We start from the raw sequence: 16,750 nt of genomic DNA, 5'->3' as shown, positions 1-16,750 counted from the left end.
GTGTGTTGGGTGTGAACGTGCCGTCTCCACGGGTTATAATCTGCTGGCCCGCTGGACACAAGAACACACACTTTGGAGTTTACGTCTGTAGGAAATGGAATTGAACACACACACGCAGTCTGTCTCTCTCTCTCTCTCTGAGGCATATTATTAGCTGAAGGCCTTCATGCCTCATTCTCCTCTCTCTATTTTTTTTCTGTCCACATATCTTTCAATTATTCTCACCAAAGCACACACAAGCCCTCTGTTTGAAACAGTAGCTCAACTTGAATAAGTTTCTCATACATGCATCGCATGCTTTCATCCTCCCCGTCCAGTTTGAAAGACTGTCCGAGTGTCTGCGCGGATGAATCATGTGCTTGAACCAATTACACTCTTTAAAAATGGACTTTTTTCATAGGAGCGTGTGCGTGTCTTAAGTTGTGGTATCGGCGTGTTGCTACTCTCACACAACTCGGTCTCAACTCTGTTCAAACCCACGTAGGTTGGCTTTGCCCAAATACAATCCGAACACACATTTTCTCTCTTGCCCTTATGGTGTCTGGTCACATGAATAGTTTTGGTTTAGTTCATCCAGGTTTCGAATTATTGTTCTGACATTTCTGCCTCCGGGCCAGTACAATAAATTTGACTCGTATTTTGGTTTCAGTTACGTTTTCAAGTTGTCTGATAGAGTATGTTAAATAATATTTGTGAATTACTTCTGTTCTGGACGGCGACATGTTTCAAGCTTGGCGATCTTCCTCAGGCAGCATTGATAAAGAAATTAAGGGTAAAAAAAAAACAGCTGACATATGATGCACATCAAAACAGCCACAGCCAGTGTTTACTATAGAAGCCCGATTGTCCTTTTTCCAGCATTGTCGTGCATCAACTCAACCCGAAGGATCGGCACGTGCTGGCTGCTGTATCTTTACCTCTTCTTCTCTCTGCTTGTGTCAAATGACGCTCTGCCTTCACCGAGTACCTCCATGTTGATACACCTGAGAAAAATACTGTTCTTTGTGTATATATGCAGCAAAGTGCCCGTCCTCTGGTCAGTGAATGTTAAAGTGAAATTGCTGTCACAAATACTGATGTGTTTTTCTCTCTTTTTTTTCTTTTTCCACGCCGGTCATTTCTCCTCCTGACCAATGGGACGTCTGCGCTGTGGTGCTGTGCTTCTCCACCTGCTGGGTTGTCTTCCTGTTGGTGTGTTCCTCCAGATTGATCAGCCAATCGATGGGGATTTTCAGAAGAGCTCCGCCCACCTTTGCTACCTGCCTTCCTCCCCCTCTCCCCTCCCCCAGTGGCCTCTTCCTAGCCCCCACCCACTCCGTCATCCAGCCCTCAATCCAGCCCTCTATATACAAAATGACTCTGGAACTTACTGAATGGTCTTCTATATGGATTTTTACAGCTTGTAATAGACAGTAGGAAAAAGAGGGAGAAACCTCAATGGCAAAAAAGCCATAAACACACACACACACACACATACACACATACACACACAACACACACAAACCCACTCTTGGAATGTACCGCACACTCTTCCTGTGAAAATTCAACAGCTTCCATTATTTCTTCTGGATTTCTACAAGCCTTTGGAAAGCTGATTTCGTAAAAAAAAAAATTCGACTCTGGGACAAAACAAAAAGGCGAGAGAGAGGAGGATTAACACTTGCTTAAATTAGGTTTTTAGGACAACCTGTTCAGAGGACAACTGATTGCTGATTGTTTCGTTATATTTTACATTAACATGCCAGATCTATAGATCCGTTTTTTTTTTTTTCTTCATTTATTTGGTGTCCATAGCCTTGTTGAGTTTTAGCAGGACCCAAGATTACTTTTGTTACCTTTAATGCTGCGACACTATCTGTTACAGGGTTTTTAGTTTTTTTGATAGTGGTATTAGCACACTTGAACACCTCTATCTGGGTATTATTCTTTTAAAGCAGTAATATATAACCAGCAAGTTACTACCACAGGCTGCAATTTGTAGCTTGTAAAGATTGTAATTAGGTCGCTACCAGTTTTAGAGTAACTCCGAGTGACTTGATACGAGTAGTTTGAGGAAGGTGGGAAGCAGTATTCTATTGTTTTGTCAGCGTGTCAGAGGGGGTGCACTTGTCTTCTCACTGCGTGCATGCCCTCCAACATGCCTCCCCAGAACACAGAGGCCGACCCCATGCAGGTCGGATCTCTGGTGGGCGGGGCTAACGCCAAAAACACCACGGCATCGGGCTCGGACGAGGACAAAGGAGGAGCAGGAGGCGAGACGGATGGAGTGGGAGGCGGAGGTCGAGGAGCGGAGGAGGCGGCGAGCGAGGGATCGCTCGAAGGCATACCCTTGAAGAGATGGGTGATGCATGGGGCCGTGATGTTCGGCCGGGAGTTCTGCTACGCCATGGAGACGGCACTGGTGACGCCCGTACTGCTGCAGATAGGTGAGTAAAGAGTTCACATGCACACACAGATTTACAGTGAATATTCAGTTTTACATTTTCACATAAAGAACAAAGCAGAGCAGAGCATCTCATCCTCACCTAGCAGGCTCCTAGTGGGCCGTCTGTTATACGGAGTCTACATAAAACATCACTATCAAAACTAGGGCTGCATCTAACAATCAATTTCATTAGCTATTCATATGCCCCCTATTAGCTGTGTAAAATGTCAGAAAATAGTGACAAATGTCCGTCACATTTTCATAAAGTTCAAGATGATGTCTTCAAATGTGGTGTTTTATCCGACCGACAGTCTAAAACCCAAATATATTCCGATTTGTATTATTATTTAAAAAGGACAAAAGAGCAAATCGTCACAGTGGAGAAGCTGAAACCATGTAGTAGAGGAAGAATAAACCAAAGTATATTCTCTTCTTTCAGGATATGAACAGGATTCAGGATTGCATCCTTGTTAATAGGAATAAGAAGTAATATTTACAATACAAAGTGCCGGTGAACTTAATATAGTTTGTGATCGGGAACAGGGAGTCATGTTGTTTGTCCTGACGTTGTTCTGGCATTTAAGAGGACACCTTGGCAGCTAAATGTACACAAAGTCCTCTTCACCTTGTTCAGATGGACTTCAGCTTGATCTATCTGGAGATTAGCTAGCTTGCTGTCTGACACACACACACACACACACACACACACACACACACACACACACACACACACACACAGACATCCAGTCGCAGTGGGCTTACTGTCAGTTGCACCTAGCATCGTCTTTGACAGAGAATTTGACAAGTGTCTTGAGTACACCGGAGTCCTCAGGGGAGATGGAGAGGGTGTAAAGAGTGAAAAGGAGGTAGGAGGGAAGAAGGGGAAGAACATGAGAGTGAGAAGGGGAGGTAGAGAGAGGGAGAGAGAGAGAGTGAGATAAAAGGCTGAAACAGCCGTAACCTTGTTTATAATTCAAAGTCACTTCCCATGCAATCCCCCCCCCTCCCCTCTCCCTTCCCTTCCCTTTCTCTCCAAATCTCTCCTTCGCCCTCTGTGGCATAGTGTGATCTCCTAGCTTACATAACCAAGGCGACATGAGTGGCAGGACGCTCTGTGGCCACCGTGACTCCTGGCTGGCTCACCCAGGATGAGCCGCCACGGGGAGAAAGGCTTTGAAACGTTTCCAATGTTCTGTTATTTCCAAAGGAAGGTACTGAGATCTGCCAAATGTTAAAAAGAAAGTGTCTGAAATGTCTATTAGGTCATGGCAGCAAAAGCCATGGTCAGCATTTAAAAAGTAATGGTGGGATTCTTAAAAACAATGTGTACCTTCAACTCATAATCACTGTAACCTATATCAGGCTCGTCTCCTGTTGTAGTGTCAGACCAGTGCTGTTGCTGCATGTTTTTGCTCTAATTTCAGCCCTGGTTGAGCTGCCCCAACCTATTTTTTTTAGATCGGGACATGTCTGAGCCGCTCTTAGTAGATTTTGGAGCCACTGAGAGAGCAACTGCCACAGATTAGTCCACTGAAATTAATAATACTAAAACAGACTGCGCAGTGATTTTGGTGTCTCGCTGAGATTCCTCACTGGTTCGGAGAGTTAATCCAGTCATGTTTGTCTTTTCATCTGCTAATTGGCTGCTGCTCGATCTGACCTTTTTACAGATTGCCTTCCATCCAAATGAATTATGAAGTAGATTCAGTAGAGCTCAGTGCAACGTGTTTCAATTCTATACTAATTAGGAGATGCGTGCCTGAAATGTGGCAAGATACAGGAGATCTGTTCAGATTGCAGCCATTGTTCAAGAGGACAGCATATTATGAAAAAGGCCATTTTTTCAGTGCTTGTGCACATACATTTTGGGTATCTGGAGTGACCACCAACCTACAAACTGTGAAATAAGAACCCCGTCAGGTTGTTGGTGGGCTGCCTGAATCAGAAATCATGTGAACAAAGATTTTACTTCCTGTCCTGAGCAACCTTCTTTAATTCTTTGCGCCACCCTCCAGTTGGTTTTGTCATGTGAATCCATTTAGAAGCGATATGTCTTAATGCATTTCCCACACAATGGCTGGTTTTGTGCAGATGTCTTTAGCCTGCTAACAAACAGGCCTAGTGAGATGAAAACAACCCCCCCCCACCCCCCCCCCCCTCCAACCATGTGGGCAGGAGTCCAAGATTTAGGATCACAAATATCGACCCCCCCCTCCATGTGGTTAATGCTTCATGCGTGCTGGAGACTGACTGTATGACTGTAGCTACTGGAATTAGCTGGATAGCCGGCTGGTTGGCTCGCCCTGAGTGAAACCATTGTGTGTGTGTGACCCCACAGCACTGGGGTCAGAGAAAGGAAGAGTTTATTAGAGTGTGTGTGTGAAGCACACACAGTTTGGGTCAAGGAGCCCATGTTTACAAAACCCAGAGAAAGGATAAGAAGATTCTACCTTACAAGGTGTGGAGAGCATGCAGAGCTCTTTTCTGTTTTGTCTCCTGGCAGCAGTCACTCATACAAGGAGACGGGCTTTTCCCCTAAAGGCATGCACATACATGAACACCGATGGACCAATCACATGACACGCCACCTTTTTTTAAACTTCGTCTCCTTCAAACCAGTGAGATAGGCACGGTTAAAAATAAAAGATTTAATGCAGCTTAAAGTGAGGTAAGAGCGAGGGAGGGAGAGGCTGAGTTAGCGATGAGAAAGGGATTAAGAGAGATGACGAGGAGTGGAAAGAAAAGGAGCGGAACAAGGAGGAGGCGGAGAGCGCAGACGGCGTGTTTTGTTGTTGTTTTCGGTTAGACCGTTCAATCATTGCTGTCAGTGATGTAAAGATCACTTAAACAAATATAACAAAAGATGTTTGTGAAGAACATTCCCAACCCGAGCTTTAATGTGGAGAAGTCCCTCTGTGCTACTATTGCTACCTAACATTTTTATAAAACTTGCTTGTATGATGAGACAATTTCAACTTGTCTTTGATACAAATGAACGTGTTTGTTAGAGTTAAGTGTTCTTGATTATAGTGCAGCAATGTATCTTATATTTTGATTTATGCGATTGTCATTCAAACAATTCTTGAGACAAGTTGACTTTCTGTTGGAAACAGGTTGAAGGTGACCTAAAGAACGCCTTTTCACAATTAGTCTTGTTTAAACTTAATCTCTTTATTTTGTTTCTGTTTGACTAACTGGCTGTGCATGGGGCACTGCCCGTGCCACCAATGTGGTACCCAAAACAGTCCAGGGCTGGCAGCTCTGCGGCATTGTTATCCTTCTTTGGAGGCCTTCTTGTCCTGACTAAAGGACTAACTGGAAATGTCCTCCTATTAATTCAGGTTGTGTCTGAAAACCTCAGCTTACTGTAATAGTGTCTTGACCGTTACGTTATTCAATTTCCTTGGATGAACCAGCCACAGTTTGACACACCAGCGACAGTAATATTTGCATACCGAGACTGGATGATCATCCAGATCCTGATGCATCTTGTCTGATCAATTTAGTAAGTAGATGTGTACTATGATGCTGGCAGAGTTGGTCCAAATTTCAGGCAGGGCGGCCCCCCTTCCGCTATAAAGCCAAAACCAAATGGTAACTAGATCATGGTAGCATGTTAGCATGCAGCACAGTGGACCAGTGGCCTTCTGCTGTCAGTGCCTGAAGCCCAGAACGCTAGATTCAGTACAATGCAAAAAAGCCATCTGGTTTTGTCATTTGCAAAATGGTATTCGTTTATTTTGTTCCGTCGCATCTTGGCAATTTTAGCTGCCGCATGCAGTGTTTTTTCAATGCTAACTTTTCACTGTAATCTAACATCAATGACTCCATTGAATTTGGCTACATGGTAAATTTATACAGCATCCTACAAAATTTAGATTTCCACGTTGCATGTAGGCCGAGCATGCTATTCATTGTGCAGCAAATCAGTTTGATCTTGCATTGCTAGCATCCCAGGTAGGCTAATCCACTGAGTGATCCTGTCATGTTAGCTGGTCTAATCTAGCAGATGACCTTGCAGACGGAGTAATACAGGGTTATATAAATGACTGGCTTGATGTCACACTGTGACTAATCGCCATAATCTGACTCCAGTCTTTCATGGGACACAGTAGCTGGAGGACAGGTGAATAGATGGAATAAAATGTTCATGTATATGAGGAAGCAACAGATGCAAGCATTTATCAAGGGGCAGAAGCAACACTGTATGTGGGAAGGGAAAGAGAAAAAACATCTTTTTAGAGTTAAGTGAGAAATACGAGACACTCGTAGTGTGAATTGTATTCTTGCCAGCTTGAGAGACCTTTTTAACCGCAATCTTCAGTCCTCCGTTTGTCTTTCTGCAGAGAGGGAGAGAGACAAACACACCATGTCTCAGTTATTAAAAAACCATCCTATTTATAGCACTTTATATAATGTCTGCAGTGACTTTGTTCATTTATTCCTGTACACACACGTGGAGACACAAAATGGTTTTAGAGAGGGTTATTTGCTAACATCACCACTGCTGCAGGTCGGGGTTATTGGGGTAATACTGATACAATGGGCAAAGGCCAACGCAAACACCGACATTAGTATGCGATGATCGATGCCAGTGGTTCCCAAACTGTGGTTCGTGGGCCATGAGGGGGCGCACTTACCGACCCGGGAGACTAACGTTCATCATCGCCCTCTCCCAGTTTCCTCCCGCAGTCACAAATTCTCCCGTATTTCTACAGATTTATGACAAATGCTGTTGCCTTTGCGTTATCAAAACCTGTTTCTGGTTTTACACGGCATGAATAAGCCTTACTGTTGTCACCCGGACAACAATACAACACCAAATGAGAGCTGCTCACGACACAACGAGGATCGAGTTGCGCTCGTCACTGGGCTCAGCGAAAAATTACAGTACTCCTAAATTTGGGCTTTGCTCGACGCAGAAAAACGAAATATTCTGAATTTGTTTCTGAGAATCAAAAGCTATAGACTGATGGATTTGTTTTCATGAAAAAAGTGGCTCATGAGAGCCTTTACTATATGTATTTAACATACTACTGCTGTTGCAGTTTACTTATTTATTTTGCTATTTTCAGTCTTTAAAAGTCACCAGATTGCAGGAAACAAAATCTCTGAACCTCAAATCTTTGGTTGTTTGTGATGTAAATGCAGAGTCGGCAGAAGCTTTAGTCTTAAAGACAAAGCCACGTTCTGTGCGTTCGTGGGGTGTGCACGGTTTTCCATGCAACAGGCGATAAGCTAGGTATGTGTGGGCTATTAGTGTAAGATATGTGAGGCATGCAGAGCTGAATGTGTGTGTGTGTGTGTGTGTATGTATTTGTTTGTCAGCACATTGCTCCCAGCTCTCCCCCTCCAGGGAGGTGAAGTCATCAACAACAAACCACCACAGAGCTCTCAGGTGATGACGAGGGACAAAGAAACATCAGGGGAAGCAAATTCTTCAAACGGGGGCTGCAAATAACAATTATCACCATAAATGTTGTTATGCTATTGTTTTGCTCAATAAACAGTTTATGGAGCACATAAACACATAATATATAAGTGTGTTTTTATATTTAAACCATTAAAAAACAAGTTCATGACCGTATTTAGACCCTGAGGAGCAGAGTCTTTCTTCATGAAGAACGACTGCATCAGTTTCTACATCTATCAATTCATAACCACAAAAGAAAACATGCCCTCGCTCAAGTCAATACACTTTGCTGCAGCTTCAATTGATCTGGTATGACCAGCAGCGTATTGGTCGCTATGCTAGCAAACCATAGATATTACTCCATGACTTTGACATGCATGTTCTTCATCTCTTTTTGCTTTACATTTGATTATAAAAATGATTATTTAATTGACTATTTTGATGAATAAACATGAAATAGTAATTCAATTGGTATAGTAATTAGTAATAGTTATTTTAGGAATTGTGAAGTGACATTAAAAGGATCATAAATCAAAATTGTGATCAAGTATTAATACATTGACCTATAAATTAATTATTTCACTCCACAAACAGGTAGAGTTTCCATGTGTTGGTGTAATAAGTCGGATGTTTGTCCCATCACAGATGTCTCGTTTAAGAAGATTCACACGGCCTCCGAAACACTGCATTAACACTTCACTTATTGGGCTCGTCAAAGCATCACAGCCAGTAACCTCGGCGCTCTACAGTGATCTCAGCACGAGGCTTATGGGACATAAAGCTGCTGCAAATAATTCTCCTCATCCAGAGTGTTTGAATCGCACAGCGGCACTCGTTCGCGTTATGAAACGATTAATCATAACGGCACCCTGATCCTCAGGCTGTCTAATGAGAAATATCCATCCAAGATAAAAATGTTGTATTAATATCATCTAATTACCAAATGTTTACAACAATAGCTCTAAAATGTTGTGCAAAAATACATTGTGAGCTAAAATATTCGTAATATTAGCCACAAAATTAGGTGCAAATTGATTGTATTGCCTATGAAATAGACGCTCTTTATTAATCATTTATGTGTCCATGTCACTTTTTTCTGATTTTAAATGAGTTTCTTTTTCATAAAGTACATAACAAGTTAGACTGGTAGTACCGCAGTCAGTCAACCAGACGAGAAAATCTATAAAACCGAACACACACACACACACACACACACACACACACACACACACACACACAACGGCCTTAATAGCAGCCAGTGAGAGATGTAGTAATGGCTGGCCTCAGGCTTATTTTATATGTGTGTATTTAAGAAGAGAGTAGAAAAACATCTGCTATCGCTCATTTTGACGGTATATTTAGCTTAAAGAAAGGATGGATGGATGCTGACAAGACTAATCTCGTGCGGTACAGTCATGTCTCTGGCTAAAATGATGAACATGGGAGTAATTTAAGTACAACAGATCTGTTTGCTCACAGAAAAGTCGTGGGCTGTTGTCAGATGTTTGTGGGCTCTTACTAGTGCTCCATGTTTACAACAGTAATATACTATATATGTATTTCCCAGGAAGGTATTAAAGGTCAATTTATTATCTCCATTTGCTTGTGAGATCTGAAACGCAATACAAATTAAGGAAGAACCTTTCTATATACATTTTTGGCTCTCGCTGTTTCGGATTTCTGCCAGGAATGTCGCCACAGACGCCCAGTTAGTAAAACTGCAAATGCAAGAGCTTTCACCAGCCGGCCATCGGCTGCATCAGCAGTGTGTTACGTCATCCAGCGATAGGTAGTTAGCAGACATTTACTAAATGAAACTTGGAAAAGGACATACGTAACTGCCAATGTCAGGATAACAGCAAATGTTCACCTGTATTTCTCTCCCATATTGTATTCTAATTCAGCCAGTATTTCGGTTTATTTTGCCACTTTGATCCCTGGAAAAGGTACGTAGTACAGTAGTAGCAAAGCTTATAATGGTGACCTGTTTTTACAGACAGAAAAACACACCACACGGGAATCCCATCTATACAAACTCGAAAAACCTCAGAAATACATCATCAGCGTCCTCCCAGCTTTCATATTGCAGGAACTGGACCAGTTAACACATCTTTTAAGGTTGTTACGATCATTAACACACATTATGATAGCAAAATGGAAGTCTTATGGATATTTTTGTACATTTTTGCCTATTGTCCATTATGAGTTGACGGGAAACTTCATCATAACCAATGCAACCTTTGCATTTCTGTCATTTTGAATTGACACCTGAAGGCACCACTATAACGAGAGTCTTTGCTGAACTACTGTATTTGTGGTTGCATAAGATCACTGGCTGATCGGCTTCATCGATCGCTTTTTTGGTAGTGAAAGGGCAGCCGGTGATGCTGTTTGGAGCTTCCTGTGTGATAGGTTAGTCTCAGTCTGAGGGCCCGCCCCCCTGCTGTCAGTCACATATGGTTTGTTTATTAATGGTAGAGGCATTAAAATAGAACTGAATAAATACATTTGGACATTTTTTGGATCAGCATTCACCAGATTTGACACCTTAAATTTCTTTCTCAGTTTCAGTCTCTCCTTCTGTCTGTGTCTCTCTCAGTAGGATGTAGCCAGTTTACTGCAGTGGTGTTACATAACTCTGCTGACTCGAAGTGTGTGTGTGTGTGTGTGTGCTTGCGCGTATATGCTTGCTTCATGCAATTTTAATGCCACCTTTTACATCGAAAGGACGTTGGTGTTTTTTTTGTTTACCCCATATACACACACACAGACACAGACACACACACACACACACACGCATTTATTGGATTACAACCGCCCTGTTTTGTGTAGAATGAGCTGAATAGACAAATAACATAAAATATAAAACCATCAACTATCAGATAAGGAAAAGCCATGACTGGCTTCAGTTCTTTTTATGTGCAATAATTTCCAAATTAATGTAAAAATAAATAAATATAAAAAAATATAAAAATAAATCTCCTTTCTGCATTGATTGATTGTCAGTTTGTTGTTGTCCGTTGAGCCACACATCGCTCGGTATGTCACTCTGCCAGGTACTTTGTTAATGATGACCTTGGCTGTGCAGCTTGTTGAGTCTGTGTGTCTGTTATGTGATTGATGTTCTCGCCATCTCTTACTTCTGGGGAGTACAGTGACTCACTCCTTTCTTCCCTAACGCCTCTATCTCTCCCCTTCCTTCGTCTGCTCTCATGACAGCGTACACTTTGGCTGAGGTCAGCAGGTAGCACAATCTGGCACCTTTTTCTGTATTTGCTTTAGTCTCAGCAGCGTTCACCAGGTTTCACAAATATCTGCAGAGTATGTTCGGTAGAAAGCGGTTAGTCCAACATTTATAGTGCCTAGAAAATGTTTGCACCCTCCGTGAATTCGAACTAATGTCTTTTTTTAATTTCACCACTTTGAATCACTGGATTCATGCAGCTTTTTACACCCATCATCAGAAATAAATGCTCAAGATGATTTATGTCAGGCACAAAAACAGAACCAGTCTGCATTTGTCATTTGAGCTATGAAATGAGAGTTACTGTTAAGACCCATCAACGACATTAATGTTCTTTTTTTGTTATTTGGGCACATTGTTGTTTTTCATTTTGCTTTATTCAATAGCACCTCCGTCACTCTCTCCATCAGAGATGTTCACTCATTAACATATGTTAACTCTGTGTCTATTAATTAAGTGGCTGCTGAGCTACTGGCCCTATAAACATTCGTTGTAAAGGCCAAGTTTTGAACAAAACAGTTTTAAGTAAATGATTGACCATTTACTTAATTTCCCAGAATCCTCTTGGACAAACTGTTTTGTTCAGTAGGTGCAGAAGGTTAAGGGGAAATGGGTTCACTGTAACCTTAAATTAGAGCAAAAATGTCTTCACTCTGTAACAACTAGCTTAAAACCCCAATCTGGAATGTTTTGGACCATATACATTTGAAGCTTCTTATAAAAACATTACTAGTCATCACAAATGTTGCTGATGTAGCCTTTAACATGAAACAATACTCAAACACCTGACCAAAGTATTGCTGGTGTGACAGCTTTATGTTTGCATATATTTTAGATCTCTGTTTGTCCTTTTCTAACAAGAGGAATATACAGAAGCGATCTAGTTAGTTGCAGAGACACAAATGGGCCTTCAGCCTGCAGCTATGTTGGCTTAAAACCTACAACCCGATGCTTATCAATAATAGAATATTGATGTAAATATTTCAAATCTGCTTCCAAAGTCCTTCTGTGGCATTTCTTCACTATCTCTCCTCCTCTCTGAACGCTACACCTGACTCAGTTCACATGTTTTGTTTAGTCAAAAACACCTGCTTCCTCCTTTCCTTTCCTCGTGCTCTCTGTCCCCTCATTCTCTCGCTCTCACCCTCCTTCCTTCCTGCCCACTTTCTCCCTGTCGTGACCTCTGCCTTGCTCTCACTTTCACACCATTTCTCCGGCTCTTTTTCGGGATGCTTGTCATTTTTCTCGTGGGTTTTCTCACGCCAGCGCAGGATATGGAGGGATTGTTTTGTGTTTATGGGAGAATGGGAGGGATGGGAACAGAGGGAGAGGAGAGATGAAGGGAAAGAAGGAGTGAATGAAGTGGATGTTTGTCAGTTCTTTGGGAAAAAGTCAAGATTGTTGAGTTTATAGGAGCTGGAAGGAGAAAAGACTTTTGTTTGGAGGAGTGATGGGAGACTGGAGAGAGAGAGATGGAGAGGTGTAGACATGAGGATAGAGTGATGGTGGGGTTTGTTTACCGGATAAGAAACACAATATTGTTATCATCATCGGAGGTGAAGTAGAAAACTCAGATAGGAATGGAGGAGTTAGAGAAAATATACATTCCTCATGGCACATGATTACAGCTTGTGAAGGTGAATTTGTATTCAAATTACTCGAATAGACAGTGGTTTGAGAGGTTTTTGCGAGTCAGCATAATGGACGAAGCAGTTGTGCATAATAAATATTAATCAGGAAATGGATTCAAGTTTTATATTTTCCTTTATTGATAACAAATCCCATGAAGAGACTATAACCAACAATGTGTTAGTCCGTCTCTCAACGCTTTCTCAAGCCCATTTGTTTTCGACTGAAGTCACAAATCTTCAAAAACAAGTAAGAAAATGTTAAGTTTCATTGAAAAAAGAAAAGTTAAGTAATTTCCTAAAACAGCTGACATGAGTAAATAGTGCATTTGTAGGGAACTACTTTCCGCAGTGGATTAACATTGAAAAGTGAGTAATAACGGCAGCAGGATTGACTGAAAATAAAGTGCTCATGTTCATGGTAATAAGTGAACTTGTCACTCAGTGCGACAACGTGACTCACTGATGTGTTTTTAATAGTTTGTAGACAACAATGGAGCCCTATGGCACAGAGGAAAAAATATTGAAGGCTTCGGATACAGAGACTTGTTAGTAGAATCAATTCATTCGTGTTTTTTGTTCATTTTGTTGGTGTGCGTGGCATTAATCATAGTCTCTGTTTGACCATTTTGTCCCAAACAAATATTAGATCATATCTCTAATTAGTGATGATCCATTAGTCCAATTACAGAATCATCTGGTCCTGACTCTCGTCCATCAAAACAGAACTAATAAGCCCCCATATCATTCTATTTTAAGATTAAAGTTGCAATAAGTATCTTGTCTGCAGATTGGATATGCACTTCAATATTTATGAGAGTTTTTAGCGTGTTTTGACATTTCTTTAGGGCTAAGATATTTCCAGAACAGCAGAGTACAGAGGGAACTTTCTACTAATCCATGTAGCTTCAGGAAATAATTTCAAAACAAATCATAGTGCAAAAACAGAAATACACTAATTTTTGTTCAAGACTTCCTGAAAACCAGGAAAGGACTGTCGTGAATACCAACTGATGTCAGACGTCCCTTTAAAGAAGGAAACAGTGGGCATCGTTTGTTTGAAATTATTTAAAAAAAATGAAAGTCTGTGCGTAAATACAGTAGATAAAAACTTGAGTATATGTTGTTTTAAAGGAAAAAAGCTATCGCAGAATTGATTTCAACTTCAAATTCTGGGTCATGTGATTCTAAAAAGCATACCTGTCCCTGCTATCTGAGTGATTTTTTTGTTTTTCACATTTTAATATCTTTTATTCACACAATGCGATTTTGAAATCTAAAAAATTAGATTGTTGTTTGGAAAAAAATTGGAACCACAGAGTTTTATTCTATTATTTCTGAGTGCAGGCACGACGTGGAGAAATACACGAAGTCTGCGCAGAAGTTGGTATGAACGGACAGTCTGTACTCAACAGTCACACACTGGGCTCCATATTTAGTGTGTTTGTGTGTGCGGAGGAAATGTCCATAGTAAAATTAGCACTTTGATGATAGATGGAGCAGATTGTGCATTTTTCTTTCCCACGATCAATCAACAACAATCCTCGCCGTCTGCCGGCTTGAATATTAACCTTTTCCATCCGTCTCTCCATCTTTCCGGCTTTCTCCCTCTCTTTTCTCTCTGTTTCCTCCCTCCTTGTCTCACCTTATCCTAACCCTTTTTTAAACATTTCTTTCATCTCAGTCCTTTCTCACACTCTCTCTTTACTCCATTCATTTCTTTTTCTCTCTTTCTGAAATACTTCCTGAGTCTTGATTCTCTCAGTATTGTTCCCTGTCAATGTGTGTGTTTGTGTGTGTACCTACAGTACTACAAGTGTGTGGGAACTCAGCTATTATGGTAGGTGCGTCTGTCTGTCTGTGTGTGTGTGCGTGTGTGTGTGTGTGTGTGTGTGTGTGTGTGGGAACAGAGACGTCTTTATTTACTAGCTGTGTGTTTTTCTGTATCATTTGTGTGTGTGTGGGGGGGGGGGGGAACAGTTTTCCTGTTTTGATGTTGACAAACCTTCAGACAGACAGATTCCTATCTGCTGCTTTGTCTCCTGTTTTATGGTGGTGCCACTGTTTGAGTTTAAACAGGTATTGTGTATGTGCCTTTTGTATGTGTAGGCTGTATGTGTGCATACTACTGTTTTAAATTTCCGTGTGTGTGTGTGTGTGTGTGTGTGTGTGTGTGTGTGAGACAGCAAGGGGGTATAAAAATAAACGGACAAAGTTTTCCTTAGTTTGAACAAACTGCACAACAGGAAGCCCCGTGTGAATGACGCGGCCATATTAGGAGCCAGGAAGTGAAGGTGATGGAGTCTCCGTGGTGACAGGGTGTCCGAAGACCTGGTCACCACGGAGACAGGGGTCAAGCCTTGTTTATGGCCCGCTCATGAGAAACACCGAGGTCGACAGTTGTACAGGACATGTAAAGTTCGGAGCGAGGGCAAAGCGCCAATGTGGCACAATGCTAGTAGATGCACACCATGTGTTCACATTGTTGCTCTCTCAGCACGTTTCTTGTCCTTTCCCCACTGCTGACTAACGAAGAAAGGCAAGAAATAATCTTCATAAAGAAACACGATTGCCCGGCATGTATCATTCTTTCGTAATACTCTCCATATACCTGTGTTCTTGTAGCCAAACATTTAAGTTATAATACTTGGCAGACGGTGTGAAGTGCAGGCACACTAAACCGTTTTGTGCAACATAGTCTGCATATGTGACGCATGTGTTTTCAGTGACCCACGACTACATGAGTGCCCTCTAAGTTTGACTGTCGGACATCATTTAAACAGATGGAGAAAATACCAAGACATATCTCGCAGTTACAGAGCTGTAATGTGGCAATATTTTCATTGGAAATCGCGTTGTTGACGTGAGGAGAAACCGGTTTTATCTACATGAAAATGACCATGATTGCAGCAGGGAGGCTTTCACATCACCGCAGCATTTTGTAAACAAACAAACTCCTTCCCAAACTTCAAACTGCTGACAACAGCTTCATCAGCATCACACTCACAGACACCCACTGTGTGGAGCCAATGCAACATTTCCCTGAATTTACCAACCAAATGAGCTTCTTATGCTGGATGTACTGCCTCAGTCAGCAGGTAAACTATCCAGAGTCACACCTCAGACGCCGTGTTCAGAAACGTAACTGATTTTAAAGGTCTGTTAAAGGATCTGGGGAGGAGGTGGGGACATTTTACTAAAGCTCTATATTGTTGATATTGTGGCGCTCCGTTATCGATGTCCATGTCATTACAGAGGTCTGTTGTATGAAAATGCGTTTAAGATGTATTTAGTGTTGCCTAATGTCGTCTCAATCACATTAGCTGCTATCAACTCGCTCTCGATGCACAGCTTTCTTCCATCTCTATTGTTCACTGAGGAATGAAATATCAATATATTGATCTACAGCACTCTGTACTGTAGATTTAATAACAAATACAAGGGGATTGTGGCTTGAAATCACTTAAAGGGATACTCTCTGAATGGTGCACTTCCTTTTGCTTTTTACAGTAAAACAAACACACAAATACCTTTTTAGAAATGAGCGTAGAGAAATACACCTTTACTACTTCAACATCTTAAGTCAAAGATGTATTTCCCAAACTTTAAGCAAAGCTATTACTCATTATTTGAGCCACCTTTGGCTGCCGTACCTTCAAACCGCAAGTGGAAAGATTATCAAGAGTGGGACGGACTCCATGAGTAGATGTTTTCAGAGTCTGTCTCTCGTGTGAAAGGGATAGTGTGGTGGCCTAAAAGACCGTCTGTCTCCTCCTCATCTTCTTCTTCTAAGCAGCGCAGTGAAATCACGTGTCCAAGGGGCGTAGTCTGATGTAATTGTGTTTTTTTTTTGGTGGTGATAATGGAACCACTGTGTAATGACTCGGGGATAACTGGTTTAATTATGCAATGATTGTTTTTTTTATTGATATGCAATCAAACTGATGGGTTAGGCTCTTGTTGGTAAGAAACTTTAGAAATACCAACATTATTATTTTCAGTGTGAGGAATGTTTTAATTATGAGTTCAATAGACCAGAA

At 41.5% G+C, this 16,750-nt stretch overlaps 1 protein-coding gene across 2 annotated transcripts in view; it reads left to right on the top strand.

Moving 5' to 3' along the window:
- The window catches only part of slc45a4a (solute carrier family 45 member 4a), a 44,588-nt gene that overhangs the window by 13,429 nt on the left and 14,409 nt on the right, over positions 1 to 16,750 (top strand). For both annotated transcript variants that reach the window (XM_076105443.1, XM_076105442.1), the window contains one exon: positions 1,206 to 2,426. In XM_076105443.1, coding sequence (XP_075961558.1) covers positions 2,126 to 2,426 — 301 coding nt within the window. In that variant the 5' untranslated portion in view covers positions 1,206 to 2,125. The remainder of the gene's footprint in view (positions 1 to 1,205; positions 2,427 to 16,750) is intronic.

The sequence above is a fragment of the Anarhichas minor genome, unplaced genomic scaffold, assembly GCF_050575085.1.
Source record: "Anarhichas minor isolate MPS153535 unplaced genomic scaffold, ASM5057508v1 ptg000033l, whole genome shotgun sequence".
Taxonomy (NCBI): Eukaryota; Metazoa; Chordata; class Actinopteri; order Perciformes; family Anarhichadidae; genus Anarhichas; species Anarhichas minor.
Note: the sequence above shows the minus strand (reverse complement) of the source record. Positions and strands in the feature narration are given on the sequence as shown.